The 27,786-nt window shown below is 36.6% G+C and overlaps 1 protein-coding gene across 1 annotated transcript in view; it reads left to right on the top strand.

Annotated features, from left to right (window-relative positions):
* Positions 1 to 416: 416 nt before the first annotated feature.
* Positions 417 to 27,786, top strand: part of Rab40 (RAS oncogene family member Rab40) — a 92,216-nt gene continuing 64,846 nt past the window's right edge. Inside the window, exons 1-3 of the mRNA XM_073979056.1 lie at positions 417 to 589; positions 744 to 873; positions 937 to 1,130. Of these exons, the coding sequence (XP_073835157.1) occupies positions 587 to 589; positions 744 to 873; positions 937 to 1,130 (327 nt within the window). The 5' untranslated portion in view covers positions 417 to 586. The remainder of the gene's footprint in view (positions 590 to 743; positions 874 to 936; positions 1,131 to 27,786) is intronic.

The raw sequence follows: 27,786 nt of genomic DNA, 5'->3' as shown, positions 1-27,786 counted from the left end.
CGTATACCAAAAAATCCGAGGTTTCAGGGTAAAGTAAAGTTGTTCCAAAATCTCAAAATTTCATGCATGTATGTGGACGTCAATGAAAATTTAAAGGGAATTTTTTATTTTTTTTCTTCTTTTATATATATAATAACAATGAATTTTCTAATGACAATTTTCATAGTCTAGCATAAAATGAAAAATTGTTATAGTTGTAACAATTATGGGTACTTTACACTATATGTTTTTTACATATGAGTTGTCACTTTGCATATACATTTTGTATGGGAGAAGTGACAACTCATATGTAAAAAACATACCGTGTAAAGTACCCATTAGTACCTTCTTTCAGGTTCTGGAACAGGCAGGCATTTTATGTCTTTGCTGATACGTATTAGTAACTGCTTCAAATATTCCTGATATCAATGCGAAGTACAAATTTGGATTCTACGCCGTCGACATTATTGGCAGGCTTTGACGTTTGATCTATTTTTGTTTATAAAAATAAAAATAAATTGAATTCGTTGCTAAAAAATAATGCAAGAATCCTCAAAAAAACTATTAATTGCATACAAATTGTGTCCAATTAAGTGCAATTAAGATTATGGTTAGTAGATTTTTTAAGCTAACCTAAATGAAGAAGAAACATTTGGCAACTTTTATTGTGTTAGGAATTGAATAAGTTTTTCGTTTTTACATTAAATTCATAAAAGAACTTCATTTTTATATATTTTTCACTAATTCATTTTTTGGTTCTTTAGTCAGTGAACATGAAAGACTATGATTACTTATTGAAAGTATTATTAGTGGGAGATAGCGATGTTGGAAAGCATGAAATTTTATCTGGGCTGGAGGATGCCTCGTCTGAAAGTCCATTCTGCAGTGGCAATGGTAATATGGTTATTCTAATGATAATAATGTTTATTCAATATATATATTTTATTTTATTTGTAGCGTATAAAACAACCACAATACTTTTGGAAGGGAAGAGGGTTAAGCTACAACTGTGGGATACTTCGGGACAAGGACGTTTCTGTACGATAATACGTTCATATTCAAGGGGCGCACAAGGCATTATTTTGGTTTATGATATTACGAATAAATGGAGCTTCGATGGGATAGATCGGTGGCTTAAGGAAGTTGAGGAGGTAAATATGATAAATGCAACCGCCTATATACAAAACAGATGAATAGTAGTACATTGTGAATAATTGTTCTATTTGAAGCAAAAATCCTTAAAATATAACGGTAGTAGAAAATATAGTTCACACACAAAATCATGTAAAACATTTTCAATTTTTAGAGAAAAATGTTAAAAATTATAAAACGTGTTGATTCTTGCAAGAGTAATAACCAAAGATGACCTACAAGGTAGTGGTATTGTAATTTCTCCAACATAAAGAAACTTTTTGACACAACATATTCAAATATCTGGATGCCACTACATTATTCATTTACAACTACAATACAATAACAAGGCGGCTACCCTGTATGTCTAGCTGATGTCTTCTCTTGCCGTTAAAATACATTTTTATTTTAAAAAATAACAAAAATATTACAGATCAAGGAAAAGTGTACATATGCAACTTCTTTATTTGAATTGTTCCAATAATATTTGGTAGTTTTCTTCTTTTTTGTGTATTTCTCCCTGCAAAAACTGATATCAAAAGCAGACTAAGGCCAGTCGTGGATTTCTGTAATTCATTTTTTCAATTACCCACAAAAATATTGCATTTATGAAAAAAAAAAATATTTTAAATTGAGGTGCATTTGGCAAATGCACTTTCACCCCAAACACCGAAAATACAATTAGGCCCCAAACTATCCATTTACGCCCCAAAAATTTATTCACTTAAATTCGGGGTGTAAAAAAGATTTTTAAAGATATTCATTCAATAGTTTGTAATATGTAACTAATTGATGGTTATACTTTTCAATAATTATAACATATTGAAACGTCTACTCTCCATTTTTTGAATTGATTTTTTCAAAAATATTTTCAAAATTTCACAAAGGCGCCGCAGGAGAAAATATTTTTGAAGAAATCGCGTGATTTTTTACAAAAAGATTTGCACAATTTTGGAATTACAAAGTTTTTCTAAAAAATTGCAAATACTCTTAAAAAGCCGAAAATATTAAAAAATACAGAATTTTTCTAACAAATTGCAAATACTTGTATAAAACAGAAAAGCGCAGCTGGCGAAATATTTTTGAAAAAATCGCGCGATTTTTAACAAAAATATGTTTACTATTGAAAAAATATAGAGTTTTTGTAAAGAAATGCAAATATTTAATATATTTCCCGATTAAATTTTTTTTAAATTAAATAATTAATATACTCTTATATACCACACTGTGTCTTCGTCGAATACCGTAGACTGGTAAAATTTCTCCGAACTGCTACTGACAAATTCAGATATAATTTCATTTTTAAGTAATATTATGAAATCTGGAAGATTCAAGATATATGTTATTGAGACTTTTACACAATTATAAGGAAATATTTTACGTATAACAAGGAGATATTAAAATTTTAAAGTATTATTTTAATTCGCTGAGAGGTTAATAGCAACTTGCTTCGTAGAAGAGTTTTCAAAAATGAACATGTATTAGTAGTTTACCAGTGTTTGCTCCCGACACTTTGTCTAAAATAATAGTGGATATTTCCATAAAAACAACTTAAACTAATTTTACTTAACTTAAAATTAAATAAAAAAAAAAATACAAAGCGAAATCTTTTAAATATAAAAGATGCAGAAAAGAAAAAAAAACTAGCCTCTATGAGAGCCAGGAGTTGTGTTATTGTAAAAATCAGCGAGGAGCGAAGATGTTGGATTAAAATCATTCGGTATATTTTCCCTTATGATGCCAACAGAAGAAAAATAGCTGGTAGGTTAGGTTAGAGGATGTGCAGCCACTAATTGTGACTGCGCCACTCGGAGATCATCCTTTAGAAAAGTGGAGAGAGAGATAAAGATAGATAAGAGAGATAAATAGAAATAATAGAATAAATAGATAAATAGGAATAAAAAAGAATTAAAAGAATTAAGAAAACAAATAAGAAACACGGTAGGCAGAATAATCGAAAAAACAAAGCGTTACGCGTTTAGGTTGCGCTGTCCCAGCCACTTTAGATTTTTAACGATGTTGCAGATTACAGCAGGTTCCACAGTTGAGTAGAAGGTTAGAGACGGCGGAAAACGAACACCCACTAGTCTGTGTCGTCTACGAGCCAGGGCTGGACAACGACACAGGAGGTGTTCGATCGACTCCGACTCCTCCTCATCCTCACAGAGTCTGCAGTAGTCATTAACATCCCTATCCCATTTAATGGTAAAGGCCCTGACATAGCAGTGTCCAGTGATGACTCCCGTCGTTACCTTCACTTCCGCTTTGCTCAGGTTCAACAGCGAATTCGTTCTTTTGGCTGACAGAGACGGCCATATGGATCTTGCCACAATGCACCTAGGTTCATTGTGCCACAATTCACTGGCTCTTTCGTCAGAGAACGCTTCGACTTTTTGGAAAAAGTGACAGATGGGTGGTTTGATAGAGTCAGTGATAGCTAGATCAGCGGACTGTGATCTTCGTCTAGCTAATTCATCTGCTTTTTCATTACCCTGGTAGTCACGATGTCCAGGTACCCAACATAGCCGAAAGCCGTTAGTTAGCGCATCCAGAGCTGTTCTACACTTGAGGACGACGTCGGATTTGATGTTGCAGGATTTGATGGCTTTAAGAGCCGCTTGACTATCCACATAGATAGTCACCGGTTCAAAGATTTCTGCATCCAGATTTTTAATCAATTCCGCCGCCTTCCAAATCGCGAAGATTTCAGCCTGGAACACACTACAGTTGCTGTCTAGCCTGTATGTGCGTTCAAGTGATAAACTTTCACAGTAGACACCGGCACCGGTACCTTCCTCCATCTTGGAGCCGTCTGTATATATAGCCAGACCGCCCAGAGGGGTGTTACTGCGGTTCCAGTCGTCTCTACTAGGTATAATGACTTCTATATCGTCAAATCTCAAGACTGGTGATATATAGTCACTTATTTTGCCACAATGGTTCACAAAAATACCTGATTCATTCAGGATACACCCATGCCCATAGGTACGACCCCGCCAAAGACCCTGTTCATGAAGCCGCAGGGCACACCTGGTTGCCTGACACTTAATGCTGATACTCAGTGGTCTTAAGTTCAGCATTGCGTTCAGTGCAGCCTGTGGCGTGCTCCTGGTAGTTCCAGTAATAAGAGTTGCGGCGGCTCTTTGTACCTTATCAAGCTTAGTGGATGTTGACTTTTGACGCAATGAGTGCCACCAAACGAGAGAACCATAGGATAGGATGGGTCTAACCACTGTATTATACAGCCAGCGTATAATCGAAGGAGTTAGTCCCCAGCTTTTCCCAATGGAATTCTTACATGAATAAAGTGCAATCATTCCCTTCTTCGCCCGCTCCTCAGCATTCCTATTCCATCGCAATTGACAGTCAAGGATTGTGCCAAGGTACTTTGCTTCGGGGGAGAGTTGGAGCTGCACCCCATCCAGTGTTCGTGGAACAAAGGCGCCGAGCTTACGCTTTCTTGTGAACATTACCAGTTCCGTCTTCGTTGGGTTAACCCCAAGACCATTAATTTATAATTCTGCTTTGAAGCATATTATTAATCCAGCACGTTAGGGGTTCAGGTGCATTAACTTTCTTCAGTGAGAGATTGATGGACTCAAGTTTTACATTGTTAAAAGCTCCTTCTATGTCTAGAAAGGCAGCCAAGGTAAAGTTTGAGTCTTCCATGTTTTTCTCAATGAAGCCGACCACCTCATGCAAGGCAGACTCAACAGATTTACCTTTAACATAGGCGTGCTGTGAGTTGCTTATAGAGACGGTGTCTACATGACTCCTTATCTCCAGGTCGATCAGTATTTCGAGTGTCTTAAGGAGAAAGGATGATAAACTTATGGGTCTGTAGTCTTTAGGTGCAGAGTGACTAGGTTTTCCCGCTTTGGGAATGTAAGTTACCTTTACCTCCTTCCACAGCCCCGGTATAAATGAGAAAGTCAAACACGCCCTAAAAATCTTCTCCAGGATTTGGTATAAGATCGGTGATGCAAATTGTAGCATCGCCGGCGTTATGCCATCCGGCCCAGGAGACTTGTAAGGCTTGAAAGTGCTGACCGCCCACTTAATTCTACTTCTGTTGACCACCCTGTCAATGAGTACCAAATCCAAAGGCTCCTGAACTCGGAAGTCGTCACGCTCATTGTTGACAGTATCCTCATCCTTGCAGCCTGGGAAGTGGGTCTCCGCAAGGAGATCAAGAGTCTCAGTAGCGGAGTCTGTCCACGCACCATCTTGTTTCTTGATACTTCCAATGGATTTGGGGTCCTTGGAGAGTAGTCGTCGAAACCTAGCTGCGTCGTTAACTCCTTCTACCGACTCACAGAAGTTAACCCAAGATGTTTTCTTTGCCCGCTTGATTTCACTCTTATATTTATTGAAACTCACTTAATAGGAGTCCCAATCAATATCGAGTTTAGTCTCATGCGCCCTGTTATACAGTCGTCTAATGTTTTTCCTAAGTTCGCCAAGCTCCTTGCTCCACCACACTATTGTTTGGCATTTAAGCCTTCCCAAATGTACAATTACGTTTATATTCTTACCTCTTCTCTAAAATTTATAACAGTTCTTTGATCAGTAAAAATAATGAAAAATTTGGAAAAAAATAACATTGAAATTAAAATTAAAAAGCGTTGGGAGTTATGTCCGCGTTTTTTGTAGTTAAAGCAAAACTCCCAACGAATTTTACGAGTTATGTCCGTGGGTGTTACGTCCGGGCACCGTTTTTTTATTGTTTGTTTTGAATAAAATGTATTAAATTACACCCTAATGTTTCTTCGTTTCTTTAATAATAACTTTCGAAAATTCACCACATTTACTTGTTGTGAAGACAAATTGGCCCTCAACAGCTGAATGAAAAAAGGTCCCAGAAAGACGAAAATAGGCCCCAAAAGCGTTGTTGTTGTTTTCCATATACATGTTTGGGGCCTATTTTCATTTCAATATTTGGGGTGTTATTTCATAGGGCCTTATTTCTGTACGCCAATTTCGCTAATTAACGACACTTTCGGTAAGATAGTGTTACGGAATCAGGGTGTAACTTAATATCGTGTATACGTTATACATTCAATACTATCTTCTGGGATTTGACCTGAGGTACCTTCGTCGTCTTCGCTACTATTGGATACCAACAGTTTGGAAAAATGCTCTTTCCATATCCCGAGCACACTATCTGTATCCAATCCCACGGCAGCGGCTAATCTCGTACCGGATTGACCCCGAACCGCAAAACATCAGCGTTGCGGCTGCCACCTCAATGTACATGTGTTTTTCTGTGTTGGGAGCAGCATATCCCGGAATGCCTGCTCCGGATTCTTTGGGACAGACGAAAACCCAGGAAAAATATATTTGTGCTCGGTTTGTCACATCCGCATCTTAACGCATATACAATCTTTGGTGAGATGCAATGACTTCAGGAGTGGTCGTGGCGGTGCAGGAAACCAAGATCAACAACAACTGCAGCTTACAGCGTTGTGGTGGTTACAACGTATTAAGGAAGGATCGCACCAAGATCTGCCAAAGGCGAAACATGCATGTCACATAGTGGTGGTTGTGTGGGTTCGAATTCGGCTTTCCTTTTTGCATCATTGGTCATTAAGCTCGATTCCAACGAGAAATTAATTCAAAATTAATAATAAAAAAGATCTTCCCATAAAAGCCAAAATTTTCAAATAAAAAAAACAGCTGAGCCAGGCTGTGGTTTGAACTCACGTCCTTGAAAAAACACAAAAAAAGGGTTGTCAGGGTGTGTTAACGTTCAGAGCCAAAGTCATTACTTTCAAAGGCAGCGCTAAGCGTTTGTCATGAAAGCACAACTAAATGGGCAAATTCCCATTGTTGTTGTAAAAAAACAAAAAATGCATTTGAAAGAAGAAAAGTTCGATGACAGATAAGCCGCTCCACAGCCGATATGTCTGAAGAGCCTCTGCCAAAGGCGAAACATGCATGTCACATAGTGGTGGTTGTGTGGTTCGAATCGTCGACTTCCCTTTTTCACTTGCATCATTGATCATTAAGCTCGATTCCAACAAGATATTGATTAAAAAGATTAGCTCTCCTTTTGCACGAGTCTGTTCAATAGCTTTATGTGATGAATATAACAAGTTATATAACACTGTGCAACAAAATTCAATTTTTTTTTTCAAAATGATGGGAAAACCGAGTAGATTATGAAAGTAGAGCTAAAAATATGAGACACGTGTATCGGCGTTTTTAAAGTTTACGTCGGAAAGTAACCAAAATAGTCCGGGCAAGTTGCGCCCATTTTAAAATTTTTCGAAATATTCGAGTTTAGATATCTTGGAATCCTTGCATTTCAGCCCAGCAAAATGTTCGATGCCAAAGATGCTATTCAAGAATGGGTGCAAGTGAAATGGAATGTCATTTTTTCAGCATCTTCACTCATTCTTTTTACAAGAGCGTGACCCCCAAAAGATGCAATTCATTTTCAGATCCTAAGCATGTCATCTTTACTAACTCGATGGAAGGGCATCTTCAACAATTCTTTGGCATGGCATCTATACCAATCCTTTGGCATGCCATCTTAACCAATTCCCAAGAATAGCACTTTCACTAATCTTTGGCATGTCATTTTCACCAACCCTTTGGCATGTAATTTTCACGTCTTGTTCGGAAAATGGAAAATGCTGTATTGAAAAATGATTTAAAATTTTTTATTTTATTAATTCAAAGGAATTAATGAAATAACTATAATTTATTTATCATCATAAAGTTTACATCTATAATTGCAGATTGTTCTCGTTGTTGTAACAGTAGTTAATATGTTTGTATTCTCATTTTTCTGCTTAATCTGACTCTGGGTCTATCAGTCGTAAAAAGTGGCTATTTCGCTATTTATATGGTTTGTAACCACAAAGCTGCAAACTTAAGTTTCTTAGCAGGATTGGTAGGACAATTGAAAAGAAGCAGTGTGTCGTGGGGGCCTGTGCTGTATGCTGGGCAGATGTTTTGCACGGTGTCATCACGGCTGCACCATCCCGAGCGTATTGGCCCAAAACTACTCTGGTTTGTCCTGACAGCTGGCGCTTCTCAGCTGCGATAGATGGTGGATGTTCTCCAAGAACCGATTCACACGATAACTGTTTACTGCATCTGGGACTGCATTCGTGTGAATGCTACTTAAACCTGGTTGAAAGGCTTGTTGATCTAGAGGTTCTCTCTTGTAACGTTAGACTTCTCTTTCTAGATTATGAGCACGGCTTGCTCTGAGTGAGTCCTCTGCTAATATGGAGATGGCCTTCAGCGCAGTTGTTGTGCTGCTTACGGATCCTATGCTATTGATCGGCAACTGGAAAGTTATTTCTGATGCTGGAAGAACTATAGCCACAAGGGTCCTTGCTACGGGCGACAAAAGCGAAATCGGTTTGTAAGATTCACCTGTTCTGGCATCCTTTTCGGGCTTCAGTAGCTGGCCTATTTTCCAGACTTCGGGAACGATGTGTTTGGCAAGCGACAGGTTGTAAATTTAAGTGAGAAACTTGACTTCCGGCCGTCCCAGCTGTTGCAGTCTAAACACCGACGCTGCACGCAACAGGTTTTGATTCATCTTACAAAAGGATTTTACTTCCCATCAGTGCAGTGCAGATTTTGACATTGACTCCAACTGCAGATTGCTATTTCGTGAATTTTATTTTACAACGTTTTGGAAATGTTTGTTGTTTTGTAGGGATCTACAAATCGACTTGTTGAGCAGGGTTCTTTAGAACAGGCAAGGAAACTTTTAGAATTGGTCTGTTCCTTTACTTTTAAAAATGGTAATTGTTGCAAAAATGGTAAAATTGGTGAACTGCTCTCATATAAATTGTATGCTTTTAAAAGTAACGAAACACTTTGCGGGTAAAAACTGGTAACCTCAGGCACGTAAATGAAGACGACTAATACCAAAGAGTGCAGTCCGACTCTACTTTTAGCTCAATGATTGGGACTTCCTAGCATAATAAATCTTACATTGCTAAATAAAAGAATATATGGCGAATAACAAAATTCCTTTACAATTCCATTTGAAAAAAATTAAAATTTTTTTTTGCGAGCACATCTACGATTTTTGGTATAGAGGTAAAGGAAAAAAATCCGGTTTCAAATCTACTCGCGTTCACGAAATTGGCCAATGCGCGTAAAAGTTATAGCGGTTTTTATTCTCATATAAAGAAAAAATATTTAAAAATATCTTTTTTGTTGTTATGAGAAAATGTATGCATAAATCGTTAACAGCATTCCATATCTATTCGTGGATGTTTAAAAAGTTATTAAATTTATTATTATTTTCGCGGAAAATCAACAAATAATAAAAAAATTTTGAAGTAAATCCAAATTATCCTTTCCCAGAATCCGTACAAACCCTCAAAAAATAAATTAAAAAATATATGCGGAATCTAGACAATGCGTAGAAAAATATGATACCAAATTTATGGAGATTGGGTACATAAATTGCATATTATAGCAACAACAAAAGAGAAAAACTTATTGTTGGAAAATATTGTTGCAAATATTTTTTTGGTTTGATTCTAAAAATTCGAAAAAATATTTGGGAGTTCTCCAACTATTTTGCTAAAATCCCATAGAATAATGAATGTATACAGTTAAAACTTCATCAAAAAAATATGGTTTACAATCGCGAGAGTTTAACTGATTACTGTGATAACTTATAAGGGTAGGAAATTAAGAGTAATATTGAAATTACAATCATTCAATTAATATTAAAATTAAAAAGCCCGTTATTCGCGAATTAGTTAAAGTCGGTTGATGCGCATTCGTTTTTGGATACAGCGAATCAATCTCTTTCAAAATGTATGCATATTTCGATGTTTCACTCAGGGGCCATTGTGTGCCGCCAGTTGCATCATACACTGCAAAAAACCTTAAAGTTGGTAAAAGTCGCGCAATGTGCATACGATTTTGATGCGCATCCGGTTTCATCAGCGCCTATCAAAAATACGTCAAAATATAACAATTTTAATTAGATTCTTCAAGAACCGCGGATGTGCCTACATATTCAATTTTTTGTGAAAGACCCATATTACTCGCGTATCTCTTTTCTTTTATGACACGCGTTTTCGCAAATATTATAATCGCAAGTAATCGCGGTTTAGTACGCGGATTTGTCAAAATATATTTTTGCTGATTTTCCGATTTTCAAGGTATCTATATCCGCGGTTTTAGTAGATGGACTCTATCGCGGAAGGCTTCATTAGAACCGTCGCGTAAAAAAACTAAATTCACGCGGGTTTCAAAGGAAATGGAATGACAGTTGTAAATTTTACAAGCAAAAAATAGGTTTTGTAAGAAAATTCACGCATCAAATTTTGGCCTTTCGACTCCAATTACTAGGATGCTGGAAGGAGCACACTCATGAGATATACATCAAACGACGTAAAATCACGAGTTCTATAATCGTGTTAAGAGTTTGGAATATTATCTTCTTGCGCGTCCGGATTATTAAACAAATTCAAAAAACCCCGAAATTCCGGCTTCAAAATGTCAGCATCAATTTTAGGTGGATGCAGTGGATATATCGAAAAATCATACACTACAATCCTGTTGCCCATGAAATATTCTGTGATTTTTTCTTTGGGCATATGTCTATAAAATGTAAGGTTAAACCAAAAATCGTATGGGAACATAAAAAAACTTGTTGGCTTCAACCCATTTTTACTCATTTTTCTACATTGATGCCAACACAGCTTCCACGAAAATTAATTTTAATGGTCGACATTATGGGATCCCTCCTAAAACACTTCATTTTAAAGAATTGTAGTCATACTTTATAGAATATGTTAACAGTTCGCGAATTCTGATAGGGTGAAACTCGGATTCATCGATTGCAAAACATTTTTGTTATTCGCCATATACATGTGTAAAAATAAAAATATAATAAAAAATAATAAAATAAATAATAAAAATAATAAAAACACAAAATTCATCTCTATTGGATCGATGGAATGGGTTCAAATGCTGATGAAAAGATCGGATCTTTCACGACTTCATTTGAACCAATGCAAAAGATCCAGTGAAATCATGGCATCTCATGGAACCACTTCCATAAAATTTTGCTGAGAGGTATATAGTGTCTTTGGCAACTTTACTTAGGAGGGTTTGGGAAATATTTTTGTTAAAAATTTTAAATTTTAAAATTTCATCAAAAGGGACTTTTTTGTCCTTTTTTCGATAATCTTTCAAAAACTCATTAAAAATGTGATTGTATCAAGTCCGAATATTCTACAAAATTGTTCGCCATAAAATTAAAATTACTATAGGCCTCAGAATACACCAAATCTGTAACTCTTGTCTAATCGCCAGGAATATCTAAAAATGAAAAACACGTTTTAGGGTTAAAGTCGGACTTCATCCGAGTTTATTCAAAATTGTCCAACAAAACATAATTTTAGAGAGATGATGTCAGAGACAAAAATATTCTTCGTAAAATATTCCGTAAATGCCAAGTAGGAGTGAGTCCCATCATTGTAGTTTTTTTGGACCACACCAAATTGTGCATGTGAGAGCACATATGACACCTATATTTTGGACCATAGCCGTAGACCTCTAGTGTATTTTCGCGTGCAATATAAGTAACCAATGGCTTATCCTAACTACGGAATTTAAGTTGAAAGTATTAAAAATACGCAATTTTGGCAGGCCCGATCTGGATTTTTCAAATTTATATTCACCACAAATGTTTTTAAAGCTTTTTAAATTGAACGCACAACATATTCTGTATAAATTTATAACGAAAAACCATCAATAAGATATTTATATTTTTCAATCACAACGACAATCTGTATGAAAATTGGAAAATATGGACCTAAAACCTATATATCAAAAATAATGTTATATGTTATGGTTACAGATTTCTTTTATTCAGAGACTCATAATGAAATTTCATTTGGAACATTTCTTTCTTTAATAATATTTTTTTTTTTACGAACGTTCCCACGCCTCACTTTCCCACCCCAGCCGACCGAGGGGGCGACCTCACTATACCAGTGTAAACCTCTCAGTGCAAAAAGCAAAAATTGTTTCTGCACTTATTCAATTTTATCAGAATATATTGTGTATTGAGGATCCCATACAACAGAACCATATTCGAATATAGGTCTAACAAGAGACGTAAATAGCTGTTTTGTTATATAAGGATCTGAAAATTCGTTGGCCCATCTTTTTATAAATCCTAAGACTCCATGAGCTTTATTTACCATAGATATTACATGATAACTAAAATTTAATTTTTGATCCATCAAAAGGCCAAGATAATTGGTAATTGAAAACCATTAATATTGTATTGCCTTATTAAAGAAGAAGATCTGGAATAACACATATGCTTACATTAGTTTAAGTTTAAATCAATACAATTGATTTTGCACCATTGAAAAATACTATTTAGATCACTCTGGAGAAGATCAGATTGCTTCTCCGAGTTACGAGAAATGAACAACTTGACATCATCAGCGTACATCAGCAATCTAGAATGTGCTATTGAATTTGGCAAGTCGTTTATAAATAACACAAATAGAACCGGTCCGAGGTGATTTCCTTGAGGAACACCCGATGGCACGTCAATCGATTTCGAGACACATCCATCAAACTGTTTGTGATCTATTTTGTAAATAAGAAGATATCCATTTCACTAAATTAGTATTAAAACCAATAGAATGTAATTTATACAACAAAAGCTTGTGGTTAACCCTATCAAAAGCTTTGCTGAAATCTGTATATATTGTGTCAGATTGATTACATTGAGTAAATCCTTTTATTACAGTCGATGTAAATTCTATAAGATTTGTTATGGTTGAAAGACCACTACGAAAACCATGCTGATATGGACTTAGCATGGGTTGGATTTTATGGGAAATTATTGTAGTAATCAATTTTTCGAACAACTTAGGAATAGCACTTAACTTTGCAATTCCTCTATAATTGGAAACATTTGTTAGACTACCTGACTTATGTAAAGGTACAATATAATACTTTTTCCAAAATGCGAAAATGACCAAATTTAAGGGAAGAGTTAAACAATAGAGTTAAAGGGATTGATAATGGATGTAAAGGATTTTGCTAGATTTTCATCCAGTATGGAATTATGTAAAATTAACAGTCCAACATTAAAACATATAATTTCATCCTAATATATATAAACTTGTAATCTAATTTTTTTAAGGAAACAGTGTACATAGATTTATGTTTTATTTTGAAACTCAAAGTGAAATTTTGTGTAGAATTTTTCATCCTTTGACACTTTTCACATATAACCAAGTTTTATATTACTTCCATGTATCAACTCGAAAAAAGAAGGAAAAATTTAATGTTTTTTCAGCAAAATTGATACTGATATTTTCATGCTATAAAATGTAAATAGACATTTCATTTCTTTGGTGACCCATAGTGAAATTTGATGAAGAATATTTTTGTGTCTGACATCATCTCTCTAAAATTATGTTTTGTGGGACAATTTTGAATAAACTCAGATGAAGTCCGACTTTAACCCTAAAACGTGGTTTTCATTTTTAGAGATTCCTGGCGATTAGACAAGAGTTAAGAATTTGGTGTATTCCGAGACCTATAGTAAAATTTTATGGCGAACATATTTGGATTTGATACGATCACAATTTTAAGGAGTTTTTAAAAGATCTTCAAAAACAGGACAAAAAAGACCCCTTTGATAAACCGCATGGGGGTTAAAATTTTTAACAAAAATATTTCCCAAACCCTCCAAATTAAAGTTGCCAAAGACACTATATACCTGAAATGCAAGGATTCCAAGATATCTAAACTCGAATATTTCGAAAAATTTAAAAATGGGCGGAACTTGCCCCACCTATTTTGGTTACTTTCCGACGTAAACTTTAAAAACGCCGATACACGTGTCTCATATTTTTAGCTCTACTTTCATAATCTACTCGATTTTCCTTGCTATTTTTTTGTTGTCGCACAGTGTAATAGGATGTCTTTATCCGAACCTCTGCATGTCATAAAAAACTTTATCTTACGTTCTTAGTATAGTTGTAGCAGTTGCCTGGCAATATGTTAGATTAGACCTATTTATTTTTTTTTTTGTGTTTGTCTTTAAAATGTATCTTTCTAACCGGCTGATGTTTTGCTGTATCTGGTTTTCCATAGTCTACTAATCCCCTATATTCCGGAATATGAGGTGTACGCGCTCCCAACGTTAAGGGGATGTAGCCCTCTCGGTCGGCAGGGGCGGGAAAGAGTGGCGTTGGGAACGATCGAAAAAAATACAGACCTATCTCGCTTGAGCCTGTCTCTAATGACCCGTAGATGGAATGTAAGGCGGTGTAGAACTGCCGAGATAGAGTTGCTGAACGAATAAATTATTACAAATGTGTGACTTTTATTTAAAAAGGTTTATTTAAAAAGTGATCTTAGTCTACACTACAATTTTATTTCTATGCTAAGAAAACTTAAATCAAACTTAGTCTAAAAATGCTGACCCATCTTTATATTATGGGTCTTCACGTTTTATTTTCACATACAAATCAAAGAACTAATGTTTATTTGAATATACAAACCCAAGTGCTAGAACACTTTGTGCAGTGAAATACGACTCCCTATCGTCTCTTGCAAAAATATTTCGTGAATCAGCCAATCAGGTTAGATTAGGCATATTCACGTATTTTCGAAGTAACGATAGTTTGCTTAGCTATCGTTAACTACTCCCTCTCTCAAGTTAAAGCCATCCCCGATCTTGGTAAGGACTGTTTCTATTGCCACGTTAATTTTAGCCTTTTCTCAATTCTTCAAGTAGCATCTGAATATTGCCGTAACAGCATAGAGAGTAAGGAATAAACAAAAAGCAGCAACCACGGAAAAGTACGAGTGTGTTCTCGTTTCTCGTTTTAACTGGCTTATGTGGTTTAAATTTTCTAAATTCATTTGGAGTAAAAGGGGTAAGCTCAAGACATTTTTGTGCTCAGTTATACTGATTAATGGGAATGAAGGGGTTCCCGGTTTTGCCTTTATCATATTGTTTCTGTTAATGTAAAGTGTACCATTTACACGAATATTTTCCTCATAAGTCAACAAAAATGTGCCATTTACTTTCTGCTTCATATTATCCATTTCTTCTATTTCAACAGTAGCAACTCTGACCATAGTAAGACCATCGTCGATTACTGTTATTGGTTCAAGGTTACTAAATCTTGTAGCACAACGCCAGATGTTAATTGTTGACCACACGTTGAAATATCTGATATTTTGCACAGTTGTCATGGATGATTGACATTTGGCGACGGCTAAACCTTACTCTCACATTCAGCCACTATATTATTCTCGCCGAAGCTCACAATTTTTCTAGAATGAGGGACAGGGTTAACTAATGTTTTCCTGCACAAAGTCTCGCAGATGGGAAATTTAATAGTGAAATGAATTAAATTATTATCTTGTATAACTTTAAGGCTAGATAGGCTTATTATCTCTGTTACGCTTATGTTGGTGGAATGCAAGTTATTATATATTATTTTGGAGTGTAAACATTATTCTATTTCTAGATAACAGTATTTCCAAAAGTTTGTCTGAGTCGATAAATTTTCCTTTTTTTCTTGTGATAGTGTTTATAGAATCGGTTAGTTTTTCAATTTGGATTTGCATTTTTGTATTTATTTGTATCTGTTTATCATTCGAAGCAATCAATTGCTCTATTTTTAATCGGGTGTCTTCAATGTCGTCATGATCAGGCGTTCCCGCAATAATTTTTAGTGTTCTGCCAAGGAAATTTAAGCTTCTGACACTTCTATGATGAACGCTTACAGAAGATAAAAGAGTCTCTATATGGTCGGAATCTGAAATAAACAACTTCTTCGCCTGAGATTGGGGCAGTAGTTCCAGAAGCTCCCGATTTTCATAAACAACATTGTAGTATACCGACAGATTGGTGGTGTGTTTGACATATCCGAATTCTTTGTAAGTTGTGATACTTCCATCAATTATAGGAATATAGTCTGAGTGGCTATTGGGTGCCACCGTGTGCAATGGTATGCACGCCCGCCTTGCACGCAGAAGGTCGGGGGTTCGATTACCCGGCCAAGCAACATCAAAACATTTTTCAACGGTGGCAAAATACACCTCGGTAATGTTGGCAACATTTCCTGAGTATTTCAGCCTTGAAAAACTTCTCCACAAGTGGTGTCTTAAGACACGCCGTTCGGACTCGGCGATAAACAGTAGGTCCCGTATCATTGAGCTAAATATGAATCGGGGTGCACTCATTGATATGAGAGAAGTCTCCCTTGTCCCGTATGGGATGTTGTGGAACAATGTTTTTGTTTTTTTGTTTTTTAGTCTGAGTGGCTATAATCGACTCTAAACGAAAAAATTAATAAAAATCATTAAAAAATGATGTTCGCCCTAACAGGCAAAATTTCAAAAAATGGCTGAGCCCGGCTGTGATTTGAACGCACGTCCTTGAAAACATATCAAAAATGTTGTCACGGCGTGTTAGCGTTCAAAGCCAAAATTCATAACTTCAAAGGCAGCGCAAAATAGCGTTTGTCATGAAGAAATACATTTCAACGGCCAAATATCCGTTAATGTATAAAAACACATTTGTATTTGAAAAACTAACAGTTCTAGAATAGAGAAGCCATTCCACAGTCGATACGTCTGAAGAGCTGCTCAACTAACAGCGAAACCAGGTCACGTAATTTGGTGACTGTGTGGGTTCGAGTCCTTGGCTTTCCTTTTTCACTTGCAAGGAATTTCCGATCATCAAGCTTAACTCTAAACGAGAAAATTAATAAATAATCGACTATTTTTCCATAATGCCTGGAATAAATATTAGGAACAACATATTTTACATATAACGAGAGAACAACACAATTAAGTTGTAATACTTATTTCAAATTGTCCTTATAGACCACCCTTCCTTAATGAGAACTATGGTTCCTAAATCGGCCTCAATAACAGCTGCTTCGTACAGTGGTATAAGTTTATTCCCTAAACGTCTGTTATTTCTTTACAAATACCTTTTCTCCTACTTGAAAGGTGCGGTTGTGTCGTATTTTATAAAAGTTATCTAACTGTTGTGCTTGAGCATTTTGAATTTTTTCTATTATTTCTTGTTTTAGCTCTAAAGAAGCTGAATGAACAATGTCAATGTGTCTCTTACCAGTCACAGAATGAATTGTCCTGTTGTATTCAACAGTGGACTGAAGTATTAAGTCGACCGTGTCTTCCAAACCTTTCTCGATTTTAAGACATCTAGAAATCTCCGCTAGGTTCTCTTGCGCTTCTCTGTGAGCTCTATTGTGCTCCGTTACAACTATTTCTATCTGTTCATTACGATCTATAATATCAGCAACATATTTCGTCGTATGACGAAAATGAGCTATAAGCCAGTGTTGGAAAATCACACTTTATAACATTTACTACGTTCGGGTTAACAACATCACATATTGTTTCTATCAGTGATTCTCTGTCTTTGAATTCAATGATGTGACGAATCTTTTCGCCAAAAGGTATGAATCGTCGGGGTGTTGCGTTTTCAGACTCTTCAAGTATTATTTGATTTTTAAAGCAGTTGACGGGTTTATTTATAGTTTCAATGGTGTAAGATATATCCCTCCCCGCAGCGGCTTTCCTTAAAAAGGAATGACGGGCTTAACGACCCCGTGGACCCTACCTGAATCCTGTGAGCGACTGTCTCGGAGCGAGCGGTTCATGGGTCAGCGTCTGTTTCCCATGTTAGGGGCGGCTGAGTACTAAAACACCTGCAGCGTCTGATTGCCAGGTTAGGTGCGGCTGCAAGTGAGCGTCTGCTTCGGATCGAACGGCCCGCTATACAAATATTCAAAACGTGTCTTTGGACTCATCACCCATCGACTTAGCACATTGATGTTTTTAAGCATGAAAAGAAACAATTATAGAGAATGCACTACTCTCAAGTGGTAATCGTATGAGAAATCCCCCTGCTCCGGCAGCTGGCACAAGGATTTTGGAGGTGCCTAATCTATGCAAGAACATTTCGATGAATGAAACCGATTGAGGCCCTATGCTCCACAGGGAGTGAAGGATAACAGAAGAAGATATATCCCTATAGGGATTGCTGACTATGCACCGTTGTCGTTTTCCAATATATTTTCATTTTCCAATTTATTAGATTGTTGTCTCGAATGGGCATCCGCTACAACATTTTCTTTCCCAGGTTTGTACAAAATATTAGCGTTGTGCTCGTCAATAAACAGAAACCGTGAATATGTTAAGTGTCTTAACGTCATAAAGATAGTTTCGTAGATTTTTCAAAGCCGAGACAATAGCTAAGAATTCCCTTTCATTTGTTCCGTCTTGTGAAAGAATGGCACCAACAATATATGAAGAAACATCTGTCGTGATGATCGGGGTACGTTAAGTTGACATTTTCTGATGTCAACATACCCTTTAGTTTGTTGAAAGCTTTAAGTTGAATGTCATTAAGGGTAATCCTAATTTTCTTCGAGTGGCGCGGACTTTTCTATTGTTGCATAGTTCTTTATAAAGCAGCGATAGGACCTAGAAAGGATCGAAGAGCAAATAATGTTGTAGGTACTGGGTAATTTGTTATCGCTTTTATTTTCTCAGGGTGGGTTTTTATATCCTATCATGATATCATAAAACCGAGATATTCTAGCTCTGTCTTAAATAAAATAGATTTTTCTATTGATACCCTCATATTTGCTTCATAAAATTTTTTAGTATGGAATCAATATGCTTTAGTCGCAATTTACATTAGTCCAGTTTATGTGCGGCAAGTCTCAGTTTGTAGAAGAAACACGTAAGGGGAATGGAAATGAAAAAAATTGCTCGTACCGGCAATTTTCAGGCAATTCCTTTTATATTTTCCGTTTTTGACATTATTTCCAACGTTTTGATAACAAAACTTGCCGAAACAGAAATGCCTGTATAAACGCAAGAGGCAATTTTAAAAAAGAACGAGAAAAATTGCCGCAAGTAAAATCGCCTAATGTAAATCGGGACTTACATGTTCACTTTTCGTTTCCGAAAATATGATCACGTCATCAACATATACGTAACAAGTTTTTCCTATTTCGTCCCTAAGGACTTCATCTATGGCCCATTGAAACATGCTTGAAGCATTTTTCAATCCATAGGGAAGGTGACAAAACTCGTAGTTACCATTGTTTACAGAGAAGGCTGTTTTTTCTCGATCCCTTTTTCTGTAAGTTCTATTTGGTGAAACCCGGATTTTAGGTCCAACGTGGAAAAGAATTTAGCTTTCCCTAAATTTGATAATATTACACTGACATTTTGTACATTATATTTGTCAGCAATAGTTTTGCTATTTAGCTTTCAGAAATCTATGACGAGCCGTTTCTTTTTATTTCCCATTTCGTCGATTCCTTTTTTAGCGACAACCCAAACTGGGCTATTATAAGAAGACCTAGAAGGCCGGATAATTCCATCAGCCAGAAGTTGCTTGATTTCTTTATTTACGAAATCAGCAACGCCCATTGAGTATGTGTATAATTTACAATGTACTGATTGATCGTCAGTCATATTAATAGTGACAACGATATTAGTGTTAAATGACAGTGCTTCATTTGGGGTCTGCAAATGCCTTTATTCTATTCTTCATCATATTTCGAAATTCTGTTTTTACATCACTAGGCACGTTTACTTTATTAATTTCTATGAAATTTACATCACTACATTTAAAGAACTCGATTTTTTCGGAACCTTTATTGTGCGAAATTTCCTCTTTTTTCAGATCTATACTTACATTTATGCTCATCAAAAGTCTAACCCGATGATTCCGTCGAAAGTTGTCAAGGAATCTAAAATGAAGATGTAGAAGTCGAGCCAAATACGTTTATAAGGCATTTTTGTTTAATCAAATTTTGACCATGAATGGAATGAACGGAGAAAGGCTTATTTACGGTCCTTACGTGTTGTAGTTGGGTCAAAGGCCTCACATAATTTTTCGAGGCTCCTGTATCAATTAAAAGTTTCAGCGGTTTTCCTGCTATCGTCCGCCTTATGAACGGTAGCAGGGACTTTCCTCTAAAAAATTAACATAATCTGTACATTCCAAAAGCTCATCTATATATATGAAAGAGCTTAGACAGAAGTGAGTGAGTGAGTGAGTGACTGACAGATCATCGCCCAGACAAAACGGCTGAAGCTTGAAGCTTGAAATTTTGAGTGTGGGTTGTTGTTGGTGTGCAGGCGTGAGATAAGGCTGGGTTTTTGGAAATTCGACCTAGAAGGGTACGAAAAGTACGAAAAGGTACTAAATATGGTACCCTTTGTATTAGGCAAACGGGAAGAGCTAGAATTCTAAAATTTGGAATGAGGGTAACTGATGGAGAGTTAGAAAGATGTACCAAAGGGTTTTTGGAAATTCGACCTATAAGTGTACGAAAAGTTACTAAATTTGGTACCTATTGTATATTTTGAGCGGATATAGCTACAATCTTCATGTTTGGTATGGGAATCAAGGTTGGGAGGTGATGTTGATATAAGGAAAGAATGTTATATGTTATGGTTACAGATTTCTTTTATTCAGAGACTCATAATGAAATTTCATTTGGAACATTTCTTTCTTTAATAATATTTTTTTTACGAACGTTCCCACGCCTCACATTCCCACCCCACCCGACCGAGGGGGCGACCTCCCTTTTACGTAGGGATCACGTACACACCATGATCTGCATCATGATGGGATATGAGAGGGAAATTGAAAACCAGCTACAGAATCTACTTCATCAGCTAGTTAGTAAATTATTAAAACATGCGTTACACTACTCATTTAAAAATAAAATTATGTTAGTTTTTATAACTTCAAGGGACATGAAAAAATCTACATTACAGTATATGGAATTAAAATCAACACACATTTTATTAATGGGTTCTCCCCTAGAATAATTCGTGCGGTGGAAGTCTATATATAAGAGTTCATAGTTTCTACTTGCTCTAAAAGGAACATTTATTCTAATAGATGAAATTAAGAAATCCGAAGGAATATTACCCTTTAAAATTTTTAGTACCATCATAGAGTTTAACATAATGCGTCTACTTTTTAATGTAGGCAATCGAATTAATTTTACCCTGCTTGTATATGAAGGCAAGACAAAATCACTATACCAGTGTAAACCTCTCAGTGCAAAAAGCAAAAATTGTTTCTGCACTGATTCAATTTTATCAGAATATATTGTGTATTGAGGATCCCATACAACAGAACCATATTCTAATATAGGTCTAAGACGTAAATAGCTGTTTTGTTATATAAGGATCTGAAAATTCTTTGGCCCATCTTTTTATAAATCCTAAGACTCCATGAGCTTTATTTACCATAGATATTACATGATTACTAAAATTTAATTTTTGATCCATCAAAAGGCCAAGATAATTGATAATTGAAAACCATTAATATTGTATTGCCTTATTAAAGAAGAAGATCTGGAATAACACATATGCTTACATTAGTTTAAGTTTAAATCCATACAATTGATTTTGCACCATTGAAAAAGACTATTTAGATCACTCTGGAGAAGATCAGATTGGGTGACGTAGGGGATGGATGATACCAAGCAACGGTCCTGACCGGTTTTAACATGGCAAAGCCCAGGATTTATCTTGGTCCCTCTTTCATCTCAAGTGGACACTGACCTCCCCGTGGTGTCACCTGGGGAACTGCCTTTAACACCCGTTAAAGGTAGTGAGCTAACATGTGCCGCGCGTTCTCCCATAAGAACGTTCAAAACTTGGGTTTGGGCGTCGGGCTAGTAACCCTAACTTGAAAAGTACAAGGCCGATATTACTGCCATACAGGAAATACGATGGATTGGGAAAGGCGTCACAACAACACCTAAAGGTGACGCACTGTATTATAGCTGCCATGACGTAAGGCATGAGTTTGGTTGCGGATTTGTAGTTAGTCGGAGACTAAAACATCTGGTATCCAGCTTCACTCCAGTGAATGAAAGACTTGCTGCAATTCGAATAAAAGCTAAATTCTTCAACATCAGCTTTATTTGCGCTCATGCTCCCACTGAAGAAAAGGACGAACAGACCAAAGATATATTTTACGAGCGCTTAGAAGAAACATATGACCGTTGCCCTGCCCATGACATTAAAATCATTCTAGGCGATTTTAATGCCAAAATTGGAAAGGAGAATATCTTTGGCCCAACAGTCGGGAAATTCAGCCTCCACAGTGTAACATCTGACAATGGTATGAGGCTGATAGACTTTGCAGCTGCAAAAAACATGGTAGTTAGCAGTACCAGATTTAATCATCTCGATATTCATAAGGGCACCTGGCTGTCTCCAGATCAGCAAACAAGAAACCAAATTGATCATGTTGTGATAGATGGAAGACATTCATCGAGCGTGTTGGATGTACGATCGTTCCGAGGCGCAAACATTGATTCGGACCACTACCTTGTTGCAGCAAAGGTACGCACCCGCTTAAACATAGCAAACAAAGTACGAACAGACACAACACGAAAGTTAGACATCGGTAAGCTGCAATCACAACAGATAGCCACAGCATATTCCACTCAACTAGCCCAATTGCTTAATCAAAGCACTCCTCATCCCGATAACATATCAGCGCAATGGCAAAGCATTACCCACTCCATGCAAACAGCCGCAAAATCCATACTTGGATACCAGAGGCCTCCACCAAGGAATCCATGGTATGATCAGGAGTGTCGTGCTGCCACCGAAGAGAAAAATGCGGCATATAGGCCTACTTTACAATCCGTAGCAACGCGTAGCGCACGAGAGAGATACAGGGAGAAAAGGAGAGAGGAGAAACGTCTTTTCCGCAGGAAAAAGAGAGAGATGGAAAAGCGGGAGTGTGAAAAACTCGAGATGTACAGGAGCCAGAATGAAGTCCGAAAATTCTACCAAAGAGTCAAGCATCAAACTGATGGCTTTGGTACAGGCACATCCTCCTGTAGAGACCAGCAAGGTAATTTGGTAACTGATACAGATAGTGTACTCAGGATATGGAAAGAACATTTTTCAAAACTGTTGGTATCCAATAGCAGCGAAGACGACGAAGATACCACAGTCCCAATCCCAGAAGATGGTAGCCCAGCCAAGATGAGGTAAAGACAGCAATAAATCGGCTGAAGAATAATAAGGCAGCAGGAGCCGATGGCTTACCAGCCGAGCTGTTCAAAACCGGAGGCGAAACGCTGATAAGGTGTATTCATCAGCTAGTTAGCACCATCTGGCAGGAAGAACGAGTACCCGACGATTGGAACCTGAGTATCCTGTGCCCCGTCCACAAGAAGGGAGATAAGACTGTATGCTCTAACTATAGGGGCATAAGTCTACTCCCTATTGCCTACAAGATCGTGTCAGGGATATTGTGCGAACGACTAAAGCCAATGGTCAACGAGATAATTGGACCATACCAATGCGGCTTTAGACCTGGCCAGATATTTACCCTGTGGCAAATCCTGGAGAAGACCCAAGAGATGCAGATCGACACCTACCACCTTTTTGTCGATTATAAAGCAGCCTTCGACAGCCCGCTGCGTTCAAAGGTATTCCAAGCCATGTCTGAATTTGGTATCCCCGCAAAGCTCATCCGGCTTTGCAAAATGACTTTAACTGACACGAGGTCCTCAGTTAAAATAGGAAAGAACCTCTCCGAAGAGTTTGGTACCAAAAGAGGTTTCAGACAAGGAGGCAGCCTTTCGTGTGATCTCTTTAACATCCTGCTGGAAAAGGTTATACGAGAGGCAAACGTCAAAAGAAGTGGCACAATCTACACCAATAGTCACATGTTACTTGCTTATGCTGATGATATAGACATCATAGGCCGATCAGTAAAAGAAGTAACTGATACCTTTATGAAGGTCGAAGGAGAATCTGCTAAAGTGGGTCTGGCGGTAAACGGTGAAAAGACCAAGTTGATGGTGTCGACGCGCAATGCGTCCATTGAGCTCGGACCGACTGTGGAAGTTGGTTCTTATAATATTGAGGTAGTAAAAGACTTCGTCTACCTCGGCACCTCCGTAAACACAATAAACGACATCAGTTGTGAAATAAAAAGAAGAATTGTATTGGCCAACAGATGCTACTTTGGTTTAAGTAAGCAGTTTAAAAACAAAGCCACATCTCGTCAAACAAAAATAACGCTCTACAAAATACTGATACTACCCGTGCTGATGTATGGCTCCGAAGCCTGGGTACTTGCGCAAGCAGACATGGCAGTGCTTGGTGTGTTTGAGAGAAAAATTCTTCGAAAGATCTATGGACCAATCTGCGTTGACGGTGAATATCGACGTCGCATGAACCACGAGCTGTACCTGCTGTACAACGACATCAATATTGTTAAACGTATCGAGATGCAGCGATTGCGTTGGCTAGGCCATATCATAAGAATGAGCGATGATGACCCCGCTAAAAAGGTGTATAAACACGGACCGCTTGGCGGTTCACGCAGAATTGGCAGGCCAAGGAATAGATGGCGCAAACAAGTGGATGATGAGATGAAAAGGCGCGGTATTCCAGAAAGCGAAGCAACAAATAGAGAGAATTGGAGATCTTTTCTTAGTTCGGTCTATAGAACAAATGTTCTGTAATGTTCCAGCTAAGTAAGTAAGTAAGTAGAAGATCAGATTGCTTCTCCGAGTTATGAGAAATGAACAACTTGACATCATCAGCGTACATCAGCAATCTAGAACGTGCTATTGAATTTGGCAAGACGTTTATAAATAACAGAAATAGAACCGGTCCGAGGTGACTTCCTTGAGGAACACCCGATGGCACGTCAATCGATTTCGAGACACATCCATCAAACAAAACTGTCTGTGATCTATTTTGTAAATAAGAAGATATCCATTTCACTAAATTAGTATTAAAACCAATAGAATGTAATTTATACAACAAAAGGTTGTGTTTAACCCTATCAAAAGCTTTGCTGAAATCTGTATATATTGTGTCAGATTGATTACATTGAGTAAATCCTTTTATTACAGTCGATGTAAATTCTATGGTTTAGCATGGTTTGGATTTTATGGGAAATTATTGTAGTAATCAATTTTTCGAACAACTTAGGAATAGCACTTAACTTTGCAATTCCTCTATAATTGGAAACATTTGTTAGACTACCTGACTTATGTAAAGGTACAATATAAGACTTTTTCCAAAATGCGGGAAAATGACCAAATTTAAGGGAAGAGTTAAACAATAGAGTTAAAGGGATTGATAATGCATGTAAAGGATTTTGCTAGATTTTGACCCAGTATGGAATTATGTAAAATTAACAGTCCAACATTAAAACATATAATTTCATCCTAATATATATAAACTTGTAATCTAATTTTTTTAAGGAAATAGTGTACATAGATTTATGTTTTATTTTGAAACTCATAGTGAAATTTTGTGTAGAATTTTTCATCCTTTGACACTTTTCACCTATAACCAAGTTTTATATTACTTCCATGTATCAACTCGAAAAAAGAATTGGGAAATATTTTCATGTTTTTTCAGCAAAATTGATACTGATATTTTCATGCTATAAAATGTAAATAGACATTTCATTTCTTTGGTGACCCATAGTGAAATTTGATGAAGAATATTTTTGTGTCTGACATCATCTCTCTAAAATTATGTTTTGTGGGACAATTTTGAATAAACTCAGATGAAGTCCGACTTTAACCCTAAAACGTGGTTTTCATTTTTAGAGATTCCTGGCGATTAGACAAGAGTTAAGAATTTGGTGTATTCCGAGACCTATAGTAAAATTTTATGGCGAACATATTTGGATTTGATACGATCACAATTTTAAGGAGTTTTTAAAAGATCTTCAAAAACAGGACAAAAAAGACCCCTTTAATGAACCGCATGGGGGTTAAAATTTTTAACAAAAATATTTCCCAAACCCTCCAAATTAAAGTTGCCAAAGACACTATATACCTGAAATGCAAGGATTCCAAGATATCTAAACTCGAATATTTCGAAAAATTTAAAAATGGGCGGAACTTGCCCCACCTATTTTGCTTACTTTCCGACGTAAACTTTAAAAACGCCGATACACGTGTCTCATATTTTTAGCTCTACTTTCATAATCTACTCGATTTTCCTTGATATTTTTTCGTTGTCGCACAGTGTAATAGGATGTCTTTATCCGAACCTCTGCATGTCATAAAAAACTTTATCTTACGTTCTTAGTATAGTTGTAGCAGTTGCCTGGCAATATGTTAGATTAGACCTATTTATTTTTTTTTTTGTGTTTGTCTTTAAAATGTATCTTTCTAACCGGCTGATGTTTTGCTGTATCTGGTTTTCCATAGTCTACTAATCCCCCATATTCCGGAATATGAGGTGTACGCGCTCCCAACGTTAAGGCGATGTAGCCCTCTCGGTCGGCAGGGGCGGGAAAGAGTGGCGTTGGGAACGATCGAAAAAAATACAGACCTATCTCGCTTGAGCCTGTCTCTAATGACCCGTAGATGGAATGTAAGGCGGTGTAGAACTGCCGAGATAGAGTTGCTGAACGAATCAATTATTACAAATGTGTGACTTTTATTTAAGAAGGTTTATTTAAAAAGTGATCTTAGTCTACTCTACAATTTTATTTCTATGCTAAGAAAACTTAAATCAAACTTAGTCTAAAAATGCTGACCCATCTTTATATTATGGGTCTTCACGTTTTATTTTCACATACAAATCAAAGAACTAATGTTTATTTGAATATACAAACCCAAGTGCTAGAACACTTTGTGCAGTGAAATACGACTCCCTATCGTCTCTTGCAAAAATATTTCGTGAATCAGCCAATCAGGTTAGATTAGGCATATTCACGTATTTTCGAAGTAACGATAGTTTGTTTAGCTATCGTTAACTACTCCCTCTCTCAAGTTAAAACCATCCCCGGTCTTGGTAAGGACTGTTTCTATTGCCACGTATATTTTAGAATATTGCCGTAACAGCATAGAGAGTAAGGAATAAACAAAAAGCAGCAACCACGGAAAAGTACGAGTGTGTTCTCGTTTCTCGTTTTAACTGGCTTATGTGGTTTAAATTTTCTAAATTCATTTGGAGTAAAAGGGGTAAGCTCAAGACATTTTTGTGCTCAGTTATACTGATTAATGGGAATGAAGGGGTTCCCGGTATTGCCTTTATCATATTGTTTCTGTTAATGTAAAGTGTACCATTTACACGAATATTTTCTTCATAAGTCAACAAAAATGTGCCATTTACTCTCTTCTTCATATTATCCATTTCTTCTATTTCAACAGTAGCAACTCTGACCATAGTAAGACCATCGTCGATTACTGTTATTGGTTCAAGGTTACTAAATCTTGTAGCACAACGCCAGATGTTAATTGTTGACCACACGTTGAAATATCTGATATTTTGCACAGTTGTTATGGATGATTGACATTTGGCGACGGCATAAACCTTACTCTCACATTCAGCCACTATATTATTCTCGCCGAAGCTCACAATTTTTCTAGAATGAGGGACAGGGTTAACTAATATTTTCCTGCACAAAGTCTCGCAGATATGAAATTTAATAGTGAAATGAATTAAATTATTATCTTGTATAACTTTAAGGCTAGATAGGCTTATTATCTCTGTTACGCTTATGTTGGTGGAATGCAAGTTATTATATATTATTTTGGAGTGTAAACATTATTCTATTTCTAGATAACAGTATTTCCAAAAGTTTGTCTGAGTCGATAAATTTTCCTT

Source organism: Musca autumnalis, unplaced genomic scaffold, assembly GCF_047663935.1.
Source record: "Musca autumnalis isolate F117 unplaced genomic scaffold, ASM4766393v1 scaffold_3, whole genome shotgun sequence".
Taxonomy (NCBI): Eukaryota; Metazoa; Arthropoda; class Insecta; order Diptera; family Muscidae; genus Musca; species Musca autumnalis.
This window is presented reverse-complemented; position numbering and strand designations above follow the sequence as displayed.